Source organism: Macrobrachium rosenbergii, chromosome 7 (genome assembly GCF_040412425.1).
Source record: "Macrobrachium rosenbergii isolate ZJJX-2024 chromosome 7, ASM4041242v1, whole genome shotgun sequence".
Taxonomy (NCBI): domain Eukaryota; kingdom Metazoa; phylum Arthropoda; class Malacostraca; order Decapoda; family Palaemonidae; genus Macrobrachium; species Macrobrachium rosenbergii.
Window position 1 is genome coordinate 8,404,659 of NC_089747.1, and position 15,342 is coordinate 8,420,000.

The window sequence follows — 15,342 nt, forward strand, 5'->3', positions numbered from 1 at the left end:
GTGGTTAATCCACGCTTCTGGGTCGCAGCCAGAGCTAGATTTTCAACAGCTTCTGAAGCCACCAGACTAATGGGGAAAAGTATATAGTTAACAAAATATATATAAAGAAGTTTCTCTATCAGTTCATTTGTGGTCAGTAATTCTGTTTTTATTTTTGATTTCCTTCCTTTACCCGTTAACATCGAAAGGAAATTCTTTGATTCTGGAAAGTAGAGCGAAATGATTTAATTATTCAGTAACTCTGAAAACTGTCTTGTCTTTAAAATTCAGGCTTTATTCTTAAGTATGTGTCAGAAGATTGCAGCGGGGTTGTCTTTGTAAAAACTTGTGGAATGGAAAATTTTTTCTAAATCACCGCCTTTCATTGGTTTACTGATGACTGTAAACCGTGACTCAAGGTACGAATTTCCTCTCCCTCTCTCTCTCTCTCTCTCACTCTCTCTCTCTCTCTCTCTCTCTCTCTCTCTCTCTCTCTCTCTCTCTCTCTCTCTCGGAAACTTTAGCTGGGGGGTATCACTGTGGCCTTCTGCTAGTTCAAGTCTAGTTTCCAGCTAATCCAACGAGTTAATGACCCTATTTATGTAGAAGGAGATTTCAGTCCCTTGTAGGATGCACTGAATCCTCCTTGAATGTTCAAGCACCCACCTTCGAGGGTTCGCAGTATAAGGATGTTATGAACTGGCTTTCTCGTGCAAGTATCTCGAGGAAGGGAAATATTGCGGTCCTACAATCTTCTTGTGCTTTGATGGATAGTAATTTTCTACTGACTGCAACGATTGTATCATGGTTCAGCCCACCAGTGGACCCAGAAAAATTTCATGGTGGTGGCCAACCAGTTTTCATATTAAACATATATATATATATAATATATATATATATATATATATATATATATATATATATATATATGTATATATATATATATATATATTTGTATATATATATGCATATATATATATATATATATATATATATATATATATATATATATATATAGTTGTTATTATTAGTTATTTTCTCAAAAAATTTTATCATTTCTATAATAAGTATTAAATTTTATTCCCATTTTTATATTTCTCATTTATGTGGTTATTATTTAAATCTTCAATATTATTATTTTGTCATTATTTTTTCGTGGGGGGTGGGGGCCACGTGCCGCCATCCTCCCCGGATCCGCTAATGGTTCAGCCTACTTGTGTAAGCTAGTTAAGTATATTATAGTTTAACCAGACCACTGAGCTGATTAACAGCTCTCCTAGGGCTGGCCCGAAGGATTAGATTTATTTTACGTGGCTAAGAACCAACTGGTTACCTAGCAACGGGACCTACAACTTATTGTGGGATCCGAACCACATTATAGCGAGAAATGAATTTCTATCACCAGATATAAATTCCTCTTATTCTTCACTGGCCGGTCGGAGATTCGAACTGTAAGCTAGAAGTCAGTAGCAAGGCGACTGATAACCAGGATTTGGTGGCTGGTCTGGAACATTCTGGAATTCGCATCTGTCAGTACTTCGCCACTGTATAGAGCCTCGATGGCTGGTCGGCAGAGCAGCAGCCTTGGACTTCATAGAGGTCTGTGGTGCGGGTTGAAATCCGCAGCCGACAGGAATGAGAGGCGGACACTTTGCTACCCGTATAGACACCCCGGGATTATGTATGTAATCAACGGATAGGTTTGCTGAAAGCAAATGGGTGTTACAGACTAATACACACACAAACGAAGCCACTCCAACATCTAAAAACCATAACAGACACCTCACACGTCTCGAACTGTCGACCTAACCGCTCAATTCTCCACGCTGCTGGGAGAAAGGGAGCTGGGGATTTGGTACGATACATGTACACATGTGCTAGCGGGGTCTAAGCGATGTCAGGCAGGGCAGCCGATCGAGGCTACGGTCTACCCCAACGCCAAATCAAAAGTCCTTCAACAAGAAGGCATCGTGCTTACCCCACATAAAAAATGGGAAAAAGCACGTTAAACGAAGAAGAAGTACTTCGTCGCTGTATCCTAGGCAGGAATATCAGCGTTTTACGTTAAGGTACAACAATACAGTATTATGATATTTTGCATAACCTATGTAGGATACGACTTGGATAATTATAGGAAAGTGATGATAAATGCAGTTCATATAGATCTTTTCATCAATTTTTAGTTTTCTGTAAAAGAAAACTATTGTACCAGTTTTGTCGGTCAGTCGCACTTTTCCTGTCCGTCCTCAGATCTTATGAACTACTGAGGCTAGAGGGCTGCCAATTGGTATGATGATCATCCACCCCCCAAGCATCAAACATACCAGATTGCAGCCTTCTAGGCTCATTAGTTTTAATTTTATTCGTGCGTCTGGCAACGATATGGGATAGGCCACCACCTGGCCGTGGTTAAAGTTTTATGGGCCGCAGCGGCTCGTACAGCATTATACCGAGACCACCGAAAGATAGACCTATTTTCGGTGGCCTTTATTATACGCTGTACAGAAAACTCGATTGCGCCGAAGAAACTTCGGCGCATTTTTTACTTGTTGGAGGTGGCATCTGATTACAATAACTAGTGATAAAAGTCTTCTCATTTCTGTTACCATCGTGGCTCTCTAAATACTGTCTAGCAGCTAATAACTGCTTATCAGCAATCATTAATTTGTCTTTGTCCTCCTGAGAGCTTTTACCGCCATGAGGTCGCTTACAGAATTGCAGGTAAGTTGTTCTGGTTGAGTTTTCCGAATCATACCTGTATTGATACGCGCATTCGAATGTGTGGAACTTATAATGGTCTCTAAGCCATTTGTAACTCAGAAAGTCTCCGGTAATGCGTAGAGTCACGCTTTTAATATATATGGAATCCTTACTTGATTGCAATCATCTGGAAGACCGACCAATCGGACAATTTTTTTTTGGGGGGAAGGGGGGTTCCTTTTGATGTCAGTCGATCTACAGAAAGTTCATTGAAATTCTGTAAACTTCTTACAAGGGATAAACTAGTTTATTCTGCGGGTAATCCTTTACTAGTTGAATGTATCTTTTATTTTTAATAAAGAAATTGCGATGTTAGGACAAATTCACAACCAGTTTTCAATGGAAGGTTTAAAATCTCTTGATATATATATATATATATATATATATATATATATATATATATATATATATATATATATATATATATATATATATATATATAAATATATATATATATAAATATATATATATATATATATATATAAATTTTATCACACCGTGATTTTTATACAATCATGATAAATGTCGCTTAATACAAATCCCACGCTACCTCGGTATGCATAGAATTGTCGCCGAAGGGGAATTTATATAAGTGATAAATGGTGGAATCGTGAGGACACGAACCGCGACAGAAAGCCTATTCAGCGACTCAGTTGAAAACCATTGAGCCATCAATGGCTCAATGGTTTACGTCAACTGGAGTCGCTGAATAGTTTCGTCGCGGGTTCGTGTCCCCACGAAATTTATCATTATATAAATATATATATATTATTTGTATTCATGATTATATATATATATATATATATATATTTACATATATGCATATACTTATCAAACCTGGTGAAAATTGTGAAATAATATATATATATATATATATATATATATATATAATATATATATATATATATATAATATATATATATATATATATATATATATATATTTTATTATATATATATATATATTTCTCAAGAGATTTTAAACCTTCCATTGCAAAATTGGTTGTGAAAATGTCTATCATTGCAATTTATTTTATTGAAAATTAAAGATATATATATATATATATATATATATATATATATATATATATATATATATATATATATATATATATTGTGGCATGATTTGATTTTGGGGTATGCCCGTCTCGGACTCTTGGAGAAAGAATTAACTTTATAACACCAAAGGCGCTATACGAAATCTTAAGCTTCTGAATGTTAAAGAGGTTCCTACATTACCCTCTTATTTTCTAGTCTAATGCTACTGAAGAAATTATAAATATTGGTACACATTGGAAGAATAAATAAAAAGACTCTTGGAATGATTCAGTTGATATATTTGCGAGAAAACCAATGACAATAATTAGAGAGATGTGATAAATGATATTAACACAGGAATGTATTTACCATTATGTTATATTCTCATCCTTACAGTTAATCTTTGGCTTGACATCTAGACCTACTACATCTTAGCAAAATTGTTATCACAAATGTCTATGTTTCACAAACGCCATGAATAAGGTTCTTTCCTCCCCATAACTGAATAAATATCCAGATATACTTATTTATACAATTTTGAATTCTATCGTGTTAAAATTATAGTTCTATGTGATGCTACAAAACTTGTTGAATTATCTGTTTGCGAAATGACAAAATGAATCATGAAATGCGTAACACATTGATGCGCTTTAAAACTTAACAGAAAGATATATACGTAAATGCTACTGCAGAGGTTTATCAAAAATTCTAATACGTATTATGTTTACCGGGCGACAATTTGGGAATCCAGAAGAGATTGTTTACGGGAAAACAAATCAGTTAGCCTAATTGATTTGCAACAATCTCGTAAAACCGATTTGAATCTTCGCTAGAAGTGAGGTCCGACTGCTGTTTTGATTCATCACTTGAAAAACGTTAACCTAACTCGTAACCAGTCAGTGACAAATACTGATCCATGGAAATGATCCTTAATTCGTCAGTGACTGATAAAGAAAATGTTGCATAACAGTGATAGGAATTTACGACATCATAGAAAACGCAGCTACCTAGGACAGACTAAACTCATACCGTATGACTAGAAATTTCTCTAAATGACTCTAAAAATCAAGCTACTCACGCAAAAAGGGAAAACACCACGTTCGTTTTCATGAGAGAGTCTCAGTCAAACAGGCACATAATAACAGGTAAACAAACAGACACAAAAAATTCAATAAATACTCTTACAAGCTAACTTAAGCCTAAAGGTTTCTTATGCTCGCGGCTCATGTAGCCTACATATGGCCACGCGTCAAGTGAAGTTTTGATTTTTTTTTGAAGGACGAAGCTGCCGTTGACAGAAGGGCCATCTTTTCTTTGGAATGTATTTTGGCTTTTTAGTGGTTACCTACAATGCTTCCCTGTCACATCCTATCTGGAGTTGAGCGCCAAAAGGATAGTAGGACGCGAAAATAAAATGCAGGCGAATCAACGAGGAAAGACGAAAGAACAACAGCGCAGAACAAAGCGGCAGATGAGAGGGACTGAGAGTAAAGAAGACTTTGACTAGCTTAGGACCTCTGTAGCTAAATGAAAAGAAGAAGGCTTGTTGTTCCTTTAAGGCTTCCGGGGAGAAAAACATAGGTCTAGCAGCCACAATCTCGTGCATTCGAAGAGCTGCTTGCACTTCTAGGAGTTACTCGAAGAGGTGGGATTTACTTCCCGACGATCTGGACAGCGTTGGCGTATTCGTCGAGTTGGTCCATCAACTGGAGGTCCTGGATGCACTGTCGGAAGACCAAGTTCTGGTAGCAGCCCTCCCTGTTTTTGGAAACGATCGGGGATTAATAAATACTGTTGTCTGAGCTACGAGACGAATCATTCCAGTTCTCTGAAAGCTTAAACGCTTCAAATTTCTTAGAAAAAATATACTAAGTTTATTGAAAATGTGATTCAAATCTAGTTTTGGAACAGGAACGCTTCTAAGCTGGAAATAGCTACCATACTAACATAAAATGCAACGAAAACTTTATCCCTTACCTTCAAATTATATTCCTCCAGGTCAAAACAGGGCGATGTGGTCTCTTATCTCTTTATAATGAGTTTGATCTAATAACAAATCTTCCACGCAATGACCAAAAGTCTTAGTACCAAAACAGTCTTTTCTGTTTTATGAAAGAAAGAAGAAGAAAAAAAGCGTTCGGTGATTAAAATGAAATAAGAACCAAAGTTGCTGAACTAAAAAAAAAAGAGCCAGAGATTAAAACGAAAATAAATCAAAATAATAATAAAAACAGACTGAAATAAAGGTATGTGAAAGTTGTAAAAAAAATATGAAATAACAGTATAGAATGAAACCAAAATAAAATTTGTAAAACGAAAAATATAAAAGTGGAGAAATAAACAACTAAAAATCAATAGTATCAAGAACAGTGTAGAACTCCCATCAACGCGAAAGCCTCATTCCCGTTTCACCGGCCATTACCTGCAGTCGATGGCGACGTAAGGCTTCCTGTAGAGGTTGTAACAATCGTCGCAGACACGGTCGAGCTTCTTGAAGAGCTCACGGTCGAAGATACCTTTGCAGGACTGGTCGAGGATGGCCCTTTTCTTCAGGTTGAGGGCCTGGCCTCTGGTTGGGGAGGCTGCAGAAGCGGAGGAAGACGTAGATAAGAGCTTCTCTATCCTGGCAAGGCCATCGACAGACCAGGCCGAGGTTTGATGGGTTGCGATCAGGAGGAGGACGACCAGGAACATGGTGGGTCCCATCTGTTCCGTTTCGGGGAAAGGGGGAAAAAGAACCTGTTGGATTACGACAGTTTTTGGCTCTTTCGTGATGGATGCTAAGCTAATCCCCTGAATAATGATGACTACCGGAAGGAATAGTAGTGTTTTATGAATAAGGCTGAACTTTTATACGTGAACAAAACTTTTTGAGAAATAAAAAAGAACAACAACACATTCTGGATCAGCTTTCCAGGACTTGTCAGTGATTTTTAATAGGAGGGGGTGAGGGTTACGTTTAAAAATACTTCTAGGATTTTCTAGTGAACAATTGGGTGTGACAGGTTCCATAATGAACGAGAATTCCATAAATGCATGGAGGATAAAGTTCCTCGTATAGAATTATGATTACAACCCGAAATTTGATTTCAATCTTCTACGATAATCATATGGCTGAGATCCAGATTTAACGATAGTAAGTAACCTGATCATTCTTTTAAAGATACTTAATTTACAGGATGCAAATCTTACCTCCCTCATTTTGACGAAGAGGATTAACTAAAACAATCCAAAATGACGCTTCCCATTTGCAATTCTGGTGCTAAATTTCAGGCAAGAAAACTGAATTTGATTTGAAGTAACCTCTACTTGTGTATGTATTACCTTCGTGCTTTCCACAGTTGTAGTTAATTCTTAATAACTTTTGTTTTACATTGAAGGGTTGCTGGACTCGACTGAAATGATCTGACATTACTCAAAAATGACGTGAACATCCCTTAGAGTTGATTATCCCACTCGAAAACTGTACCAATTCACTGTATCTAGAATTTGCAAATTTAATGTTAAGGCCCTTCTATCGAAAGAAACCACCACAACATAGTACCATTAGTATTTCTAAACAGGCTATACCATATATGGAACCATCTTCATTCTTTTTTAAGAAGGAACCTTAGTCTTAAGAGATTACAAAATTCGAACTAACCTGGTTTCATTCAGTCAGCACAAATAATCACAAAATGAGCTACTGAAAGGTCTCGCACTTACATACAAAACGCAAGTTTCTGCCTCTGCTCTGTTAAACCTGGGAACCAAAGTAAATGTCCAAATGATCGCAGAAATCACACTTATATGCTGGGAGAGGATTGCCGGATATGTCAAGCTGACGAATGTTAAAAACGTTCTGTCAAGTATTCTTCACAGAGTAACAAATGACACTTCAACGACGGTACAACTTAAAGCCACACACTTACACACTGATCAGCACGCGCTCCTCAGTACTACAGCAGAATGCACAGCAACTGCTCGCTCCCTTTCGTCGGTCACACGGAACAAACACATGAAAACCCAAGCTGGTTGTCACTCACAGAAAACGGGAATAAGCAGAGGACAGATAACTTCCGCGCAAAGCAACACACCTCCACGACTTACCACACTGCTGCGAATCATGTCTGTTGTGTTTTTTGACGGTTGCTTGGGCAGAACGGATGCGAAGTGGCACTTCTGGCCGACGAATATGTTAGATAAACTTCCGGCGAAGCGAGACGAGGTCTACGTAGGTCTATGTGCCTCCTTGGAGGATGACGTTGAGTCAACTGACAAAGTTGTGGGGGCGATAGCTAGCTATCTAGATGCTCTTTCGGGCACGGATGCTGAAGCTGTGATGCTGATGATGGGAGAAGACCCCGTTTAAATACAGAGCGCGTTCAGAGATGCCAAACGCTGTGAGATTTTCTGAGGGCCAGCTAGTGGTGCGTCAGAGGTTAATTGACTTTTGAACATGGGTCTAAGGGTACCATATTTAATGGGAATACTTGAATGTTTATTTGCATGTGTATTCAGTATGATTGAATGGGCATAGGTTATTTTTCTGATCTATCATTTTAATCGAGGTGTCTCAAGAAAAGGGTATTGTGGTAGCCTACAGTATAATCGCCTTCCTGGAACTGGTACTGAATCACATTCTTACATGTGAAGTACCACCCTACTACCACCCACACTCTCTCTCTCTCTCTCTCTCTCTCTCTCTCTCTCTCTCTCTCTCTCTCTCTCTCTCTCTCTCTCTCTCTCTCTTCCTTAAATTCGAGAATGCATTGTCAGTTGAATATATTTGTACGTATGGATGTACATCGGTAAGCGTCTGTTTGTAGCTCTTTCTAAATAATAATAATAATAATAATAATAATAATAATAATAATAATAATAATAATAATAACTATTATTATTATTATTATTATATTATTATTATTATTATTATGCCCTTTTTAAATAATAATAATAATAATAATAATAATAATAATAATAATAATAATAATAATAATAATAATAATAATAATAATAATAATAATAACTGTCTGTGTCTTCCACTGGATTTAAATCCCGTCCTCGTTTCTTCAGTGCCTACAGCAGGAAAACTGAAGGCCAACAGGTGCCCCTGAGTAGAGAGGAACTCTTCGAATTTTGCGTGTAAGGGGTCAAAGGTCACGGAATGAATCATGTTTCAGTCTAATATTTATTTCCAAGGCATGACTTAACCTATCTCCATAAAATAGGTGTGATTTATAGTTGGGAGTACCACATGGAAAATATTTTCCTGCAATATTTGTACGTATATGTATATATATGTGTGTATGCATATATATGTATATTCATACATATATATGTATATATATACATACATATATATGTATGTTTATATATACATATATCTATCTATATATCTATCTATATATATATATATATATATATATATATATATATATATATATATATATATATATATATATATGTATATATATATATGTATTCATGCATACATATATATACAGTATATGTATGTTTATACATATACAGTGTATCTATCTATCTATCTGTCTATCTATAGATAGATAGATAGATAGGTATGTCTAAATGCTAAATATAAATGCATCCACCTCCATTATCTATCTATCTATGTAGATGGATAGAAAGATAGATAGATTGATTGATAGATAGATAGATAGATAGATAGATAGATTGAGTGATAGCATTATTTCTTCGTATTTAATTCGTATTATTACTTCTTATTAAATTCGTATTATTTTTTCTTATTTAATTAGTATTGTTTCTTCATATCTAATTAGTATTATTTCTTCTTTTTAGATTCGTACTATTTCTCTGATCTAATTCTCATTATTATCTCAGTCAATTCGTATTCTTCTCATTTAATTCGTATCATTTCTTCTTTAATTATGTATCTAATCTAATTCGTATCTTTTCTTCTGATTTAATCGTTATTATTTATTCTGATCTAATTCGTATTATATCTTCTTATTCAATTTGTATTATTCTTATTCAGTTCGAATTATTTCTTCTTATTTAATTAGTATTATTCCTTTTTATTTAATTCCGATTATTTGTTCTTATTTAAATCGTATAATTTCTTCTTATCTAATTCGTATAATTTCTTCTTATTTAATTCGTATCATTGTTTCGTATTTAGTGTGAATAATTTATTCTTATTTAAAAAATAATATATATAACAAAAGAAATATGAATTAAATAAGAAGTAATACGAATGACATAAGAAAAAATAATACGGATTCGTATTATTTCTAATTTAATACGTATTATTTCTTATTTAATTCATATTTCTTATAATTTCTAATTTAATACGTATTATTTCTAATTTAATGCGTATTATTTCTTATTTAATTCATATTTCTTATCTAATTCGTATTATTTTTCTTATTTCATTCGTATTAGTTCTTCTTATGTCATTCGTGTTATTTCTTATTTAATTCGTATGATTTCTCCTTATTTCTTCTTATTAAATTCGAATTATTGCTTCTTATCTAATTCCCATGTCATTCGTATAATTTCTTCATATTTAAATTTGAATCGTCACTTCTTATTTAATTTGCATTTCTTAAAAAATCGTATTATTTCTTCACATTTAATTGGTATTATTTCTTCTTATTCAATTCGCGTTTCTTATTTAATTCGTATTATTTCTTCACACCTAAATTCGAAGTATTGCTTCTTATTTAATTCGTATTTCTTATTTAAATGGTATTATTTCTTCTTACTTAATTCGTATTTCTTATTTAAATCGTATTATTTCTTCTTATCTAATTCGTATAATTTCTTCTTATTTAATTTGTATTATTGCCTTTTATTCAATTTGAATCATTTCTTCTTATTTAATTCGTATTACTTCTAATTTAATACGTATTATTTCTTATTTAATTCATATTATTTCTTATCTTATTCGTAATATTTTTCTTATTTCATTCGTATTATTTTTTCTTATTTCATTCGCATTATTTCTTCTTATGTCATTCGTATCATTTCTTATTTAATTTGTATGATTTCTTCTTATTAAATTCCGAATGATTGCTTCTTATTTAATTCGTATTTCTTATTTAAATTCGTATTATTACTTCGTATTAAATTCGAATTATTTCTTCTTATTTAGTTGGCATTTTTTATTTAATTCGTATTATTTCTTCATATTTAAATTCGAATAATTTCTTCTTATCTAATTCGCATTTCTTATTTAATTCGTATTATTTTTTCCTATTTAAATTCGAATTATTACTTCTTATTTAATTCGTATTATATCTTCATATTTAAATCTGAATGATTGCTTCTTATTTAATTCACATTTCTTATTCAGTTCGTATTATTTCTTCTTATAAATTCGAATCATTGTTTCTTATTCAGTTGGCATTTCTTGTTTAATTCCAATGATTTCTTATCACATTCTTAATATTTCTTCTTATTTAATTTGCATATTTAGATTCGAATCATCACTTATTATTCATTTCTCATTTATTATTTAATTCGTATTATTTCTCCTTATTAAATTCGAAATATCTCTTCTTATTTAATTCACATTTCTTATTTCATTCGAGTGATTTCGCATCAAATTCTTATTATTTCTTCTTATAAAGTTCGTATTTCTTATTTAATTCTTATTATCTCTTCATACTTAAATTCGAATCATTACTTCTTACTTAATTCTCATTTCTTATTTCATTCGAATGGTTTCTGATCAAATTCGAATCATTGCTTCTTATTTAATTCGCATTTCTTATTTACCTCGCATTATCTCTCCTTATTAAATTCGAAATATTTCTTCTTTTTAAATTCGCACTTCTTATTTCATTCGTATTACTTCGTCTTATTAAAATCGAATCATTGCTCCTTTTTCAATTGGCGTTTCTTGTTTAATTCGAATGATTTCTTATCACATTCTTATTATTTCTTCTTATTCATTTCGCGTCTTTCGTTCGTATCCGCTGGTCCTTTCTCCCGAACCTCTCTCGCGCGTCTCGGCGTTTTTCGATTCGTTGCCTAGATACTACGGAAAAGGATTTAATGGCGTTTCCTTTTCTCTCTTTTTATTTTTTTTTATCCTGCGACATGGTAATTACTTTGATTGCAGGGAGAGGAGTACCTTTTTTTTTCCTGTGTTCCGTAGGTGTAAGGTTTTTTTTTATGCTGGAGGCCATTTTGAACTGTTTTGGTAAGCTATTCGGTGACGCTGATTGGTTGATTTTTTTTTTCTTTGATGTCTGGGTTGGCAATGACGGTGGTTATCGAAGTGGGAGAGATGTTTTTGGATGCAGATGACTGATATTAAAAACAAACAAGTAAATAATGCGCCGAAATTTCCTCGGCGCAATCGAGTTTTCTCAGCCACGGCCCAATAAACTCTCAGCCTTGGCCCATGAAACTTTTACATTACATTCTGATGAAAAATTATATTGGATTCTGATGAAAAATAAGATTAGATTCTGATGGTAAATTGGATCAGATTATAATGGAAATTAGATTAGATTCTGTTGGTAAATTAGATCAGATTATAATGGAAATTACATTAGATTCTGATGGTAAATTAGATCAGATTCTGATGAAAAATTTTATTAGATTCTGATGGTAAATTAGATCAGATTCTAATGTAAAATTATATTAGATTCTGATGGTAAATTATATTAGATTCTGATGAAAAATTATATTAGATTTTGATGGTAAATCATATCAGATTCTGATGGAAAATTGTATTAGATTCTGATGGTAAATTAGATCAGATTCTGATGAAAAATTATATTAGATTCTGATGGAAAATTATATTAGATTCTGACGAAAAATTATATTGGATTCTATTGGAAAATTATATTAGTTTTTGATGGTAAATTAGATCAGATTCTAATGTTAAATTATATTAGATTCTGATGGTAAATTAGATCAGATTCTGATGAAAAATTATATTAGATTCTGATGGAAAATTATATTAGATTCTGACGAAAAATTATATTGGATTCAATTGGAAAATTGTATTATTTTTTGATGGTAAATTAGATCAGATTCTAATGTAAAATTATATTGGATTCTGATGGTAAATTAGATCAGATTCTGATGAAAAATTATATTAGATTCTGATGGTAAATTAGATCAGATTCTAATGGAAAATTATATTAGACTCTGACGAAAAATTATATTGGATTCTATTGGAAAATTATATTAGTTTCTTATGGTAAATTAGATCAGATTATGATGAAAAAATTAAATCAGATTCTGATGAAAGATTATATTAGATTCTGATGGAAAATTATAATAGATTCTGACAAAAAATTATATTATACTTCCGATGGTAAATTATATCATACTCTGATGAAAAATTATATTAGATTCTGACGGTAAATTAGATCAGATTCTGATGAAAAATTATATTAAATTCTGATGGTAAATTATATCAGATTCTGATGGAAAATTATATTAGGTTCTGATGGTAAATTATATTGGAGTCTGAAAAAAATTATATTAAATTCTGATGGTAAATTAGATCAGATTCTGATGAAAAATTATATCATATTCTGATGGTAAATTATATTGGAGTCTGGAAAAAATTATATTAATTTCTGATGGTAAACTAGATCAGATTCTGATGAAAAATTATATTAGATTCTGATGGTAAATTAGATCAGATTCTGATGAAAAATTATATTAGATTCTGATAATAAATTATATGAGATTCTGATGAAAAATTATATTAGATTCTGATGGTAAATCATATCAGATTCTGATAGAAAATGATATCAGGTTGTGATGGTAAATTAGATCAGATTCTGATGAAAAATTATATTAAATTGTGATGGTAAATTAGATAAGATTCTAATGGAAAATTATATTAGATTCTGATGGTAAATTAGATCACATTCTGATGAAAAATTATATTAGATTCTGATAGTAAATTAGATCAGATGCCGATGAAAAATTATATTAGATTCCTATGGTAAATTAGACAGATTCTGATGGAAAATTATATTAGATTCTGACGAAAAATTATATTGCATTCTATTGGAAAATTATATTAGATTCTGATGGTAAATTAGATCAGATTCAGATGAAAAATTATATTAGATTCTGATGGTAAATTAGATCAGATTCTGATGAAAAATTATATTAGAGTGTGACGGTAAATTATATCAGATTCTGATGAAAAATTATATTAGATTTTGATGGTAAATCAGATCAGATTCTAATGGAAAATGATATCGGATTCTGATGAAAAATGATATTGGATTCTATTGGAAAATTACATTAGATTCTGATGGTAAATTATATTGGAGTATGGAAAAAAATATATTAAATTCTGATGGTAATTAGATCAGACTCTAATGAAAAAAATCATATTAGATTCTGGTGGTAAATTAGATCAGATTCTAATGGGAAATTATATTAAATTCTGATGGTAAATTAGATCAGACTCTAATGAAAAAAATGGTATTAGATTCTGGTGGTAAATTAGATCAGATTCTGATGAAAAATTATATTGGATTTTGATGAAAAATTATATTAGATTCTATTGGAAAATTACATCAGATTCTGACGAAAATTATATTGGATTCTGATAAAAATTACATTAGATATTGATGAAAAATTATATTGGATTCTAATGGAAAATCATATTAGATTCTGATGGTAAATTAGATCAGATTCTGATGAAAAATTATATTGGATTTTGATGAAAAATTATATTAGATTCTATTGGAAAATGACATTAGATTCTGACGAAAATTATATTGGATTCTGATAAAAATTACATTAGATATTGATGAAAAATTATATTGGATTCTAATGGAAAATCATATTAGATTCTGATGGTAAATTAGATCAGATTCTGATGAAAAATTTAGTGAAATTCTGATGGTTAACAGCTAACGCATTTAGGCATTCACTGACTGGTGTATCTGTTACTCATAAATAACTATGCATCCATCGTGCCCTGTGGTGAACCAAGTCTGAGAATTTATGCAGAAAGAATTCTCGTCAATACAAAAGACGCCAGTGTTCATGAAAATGCATCACTGACCGGTCTTCATGGGAAATTCAAAACTCCTTAATCCTAGCTAAGGATTTCTGATTACTTCATTAATATGGAAATCGAGAAGCGAGCTCATCATTAACGCTCGCATCCGAATTTCCCTGGCTCGAAGCCCATCCCATTTTTAAGCAATCGAAGCGACCAGAAGAATGTCGGGGATGCAGAGGAAACTGCGGCTTCTTGGAATTACGCAGTTTATAATTAGGCACCCATTCATAAATTTTCTGAGTACTCCTCTTGTCATCCGTATACTACTACTACTGCTACTACTGCTGGAGTATTCTCATTCACAAATTTGTCTAGTATTTGCGTCATTGCTTCTCGATTTAAGGCCTGACCTACAGCAGAAGCCTGGGCTGCCGGCATAAAGGCAGCTCAAATGAAAACAGAAAAGGTTCTCAAATGCTATCGTTTCTATAAGAGCGACAATCGTCGGTAAATGGGTTTTTCAAGTCATTCTTAAATAAAAAAAAAAAAAAAAAAACAGATACGAACCAAGGACATAGCCCTGAGGCACGCCAGAACATAGCACCGGCT

At 32.5% G+C, this 15,342-nt stretch overlaps 1 protein-coding gene across 2 annotated transcripts; it reads right to left on the bottom strand.

Annotated features, from left to right (window-relative positions):
- Window positions 1-4,054: 4,054 nt before the first annotated feature.
- Window positions 4,055-8,101, bottom strand: LOC136840081 (crustacean hyperglycemic hormones). Of its 2 annotated transcripts, XM_067106466.1 has the most exons (4): window positions 7,866-8,100; window positions 6,199-6,482; window positions 5,754-5,878; window positions 4,055-5,534 (listed from the first exon to the last, which is right to left on the bottom strand). In XM_067106466.1, the coding sequence occupies exons 1-3, from the start codon at window positions 7,881-7,883 to the stop codon at window positions 5,776-5,778; spliced, it is 405 nt and encodes a 134-aa protein (XP_066962567.1). In that variant the 5' UTR covers window positions 7,884-8,100; the 3' UTR covers window positions 4,055-5,534; window positions 5,754-5,775. The 2 variants fall into 2 exon arrangements, with proteins under 2 accessions (XP_066962567.1, XP_066962566.1); XM_067106465.1 differs by lacking the exon at window positions 5,754-5,878 and having other exon boundaries at window positions 7,866-8,101.
- Window positions 8,102-15,342: the final 7,241 nt, after the last annotated feature.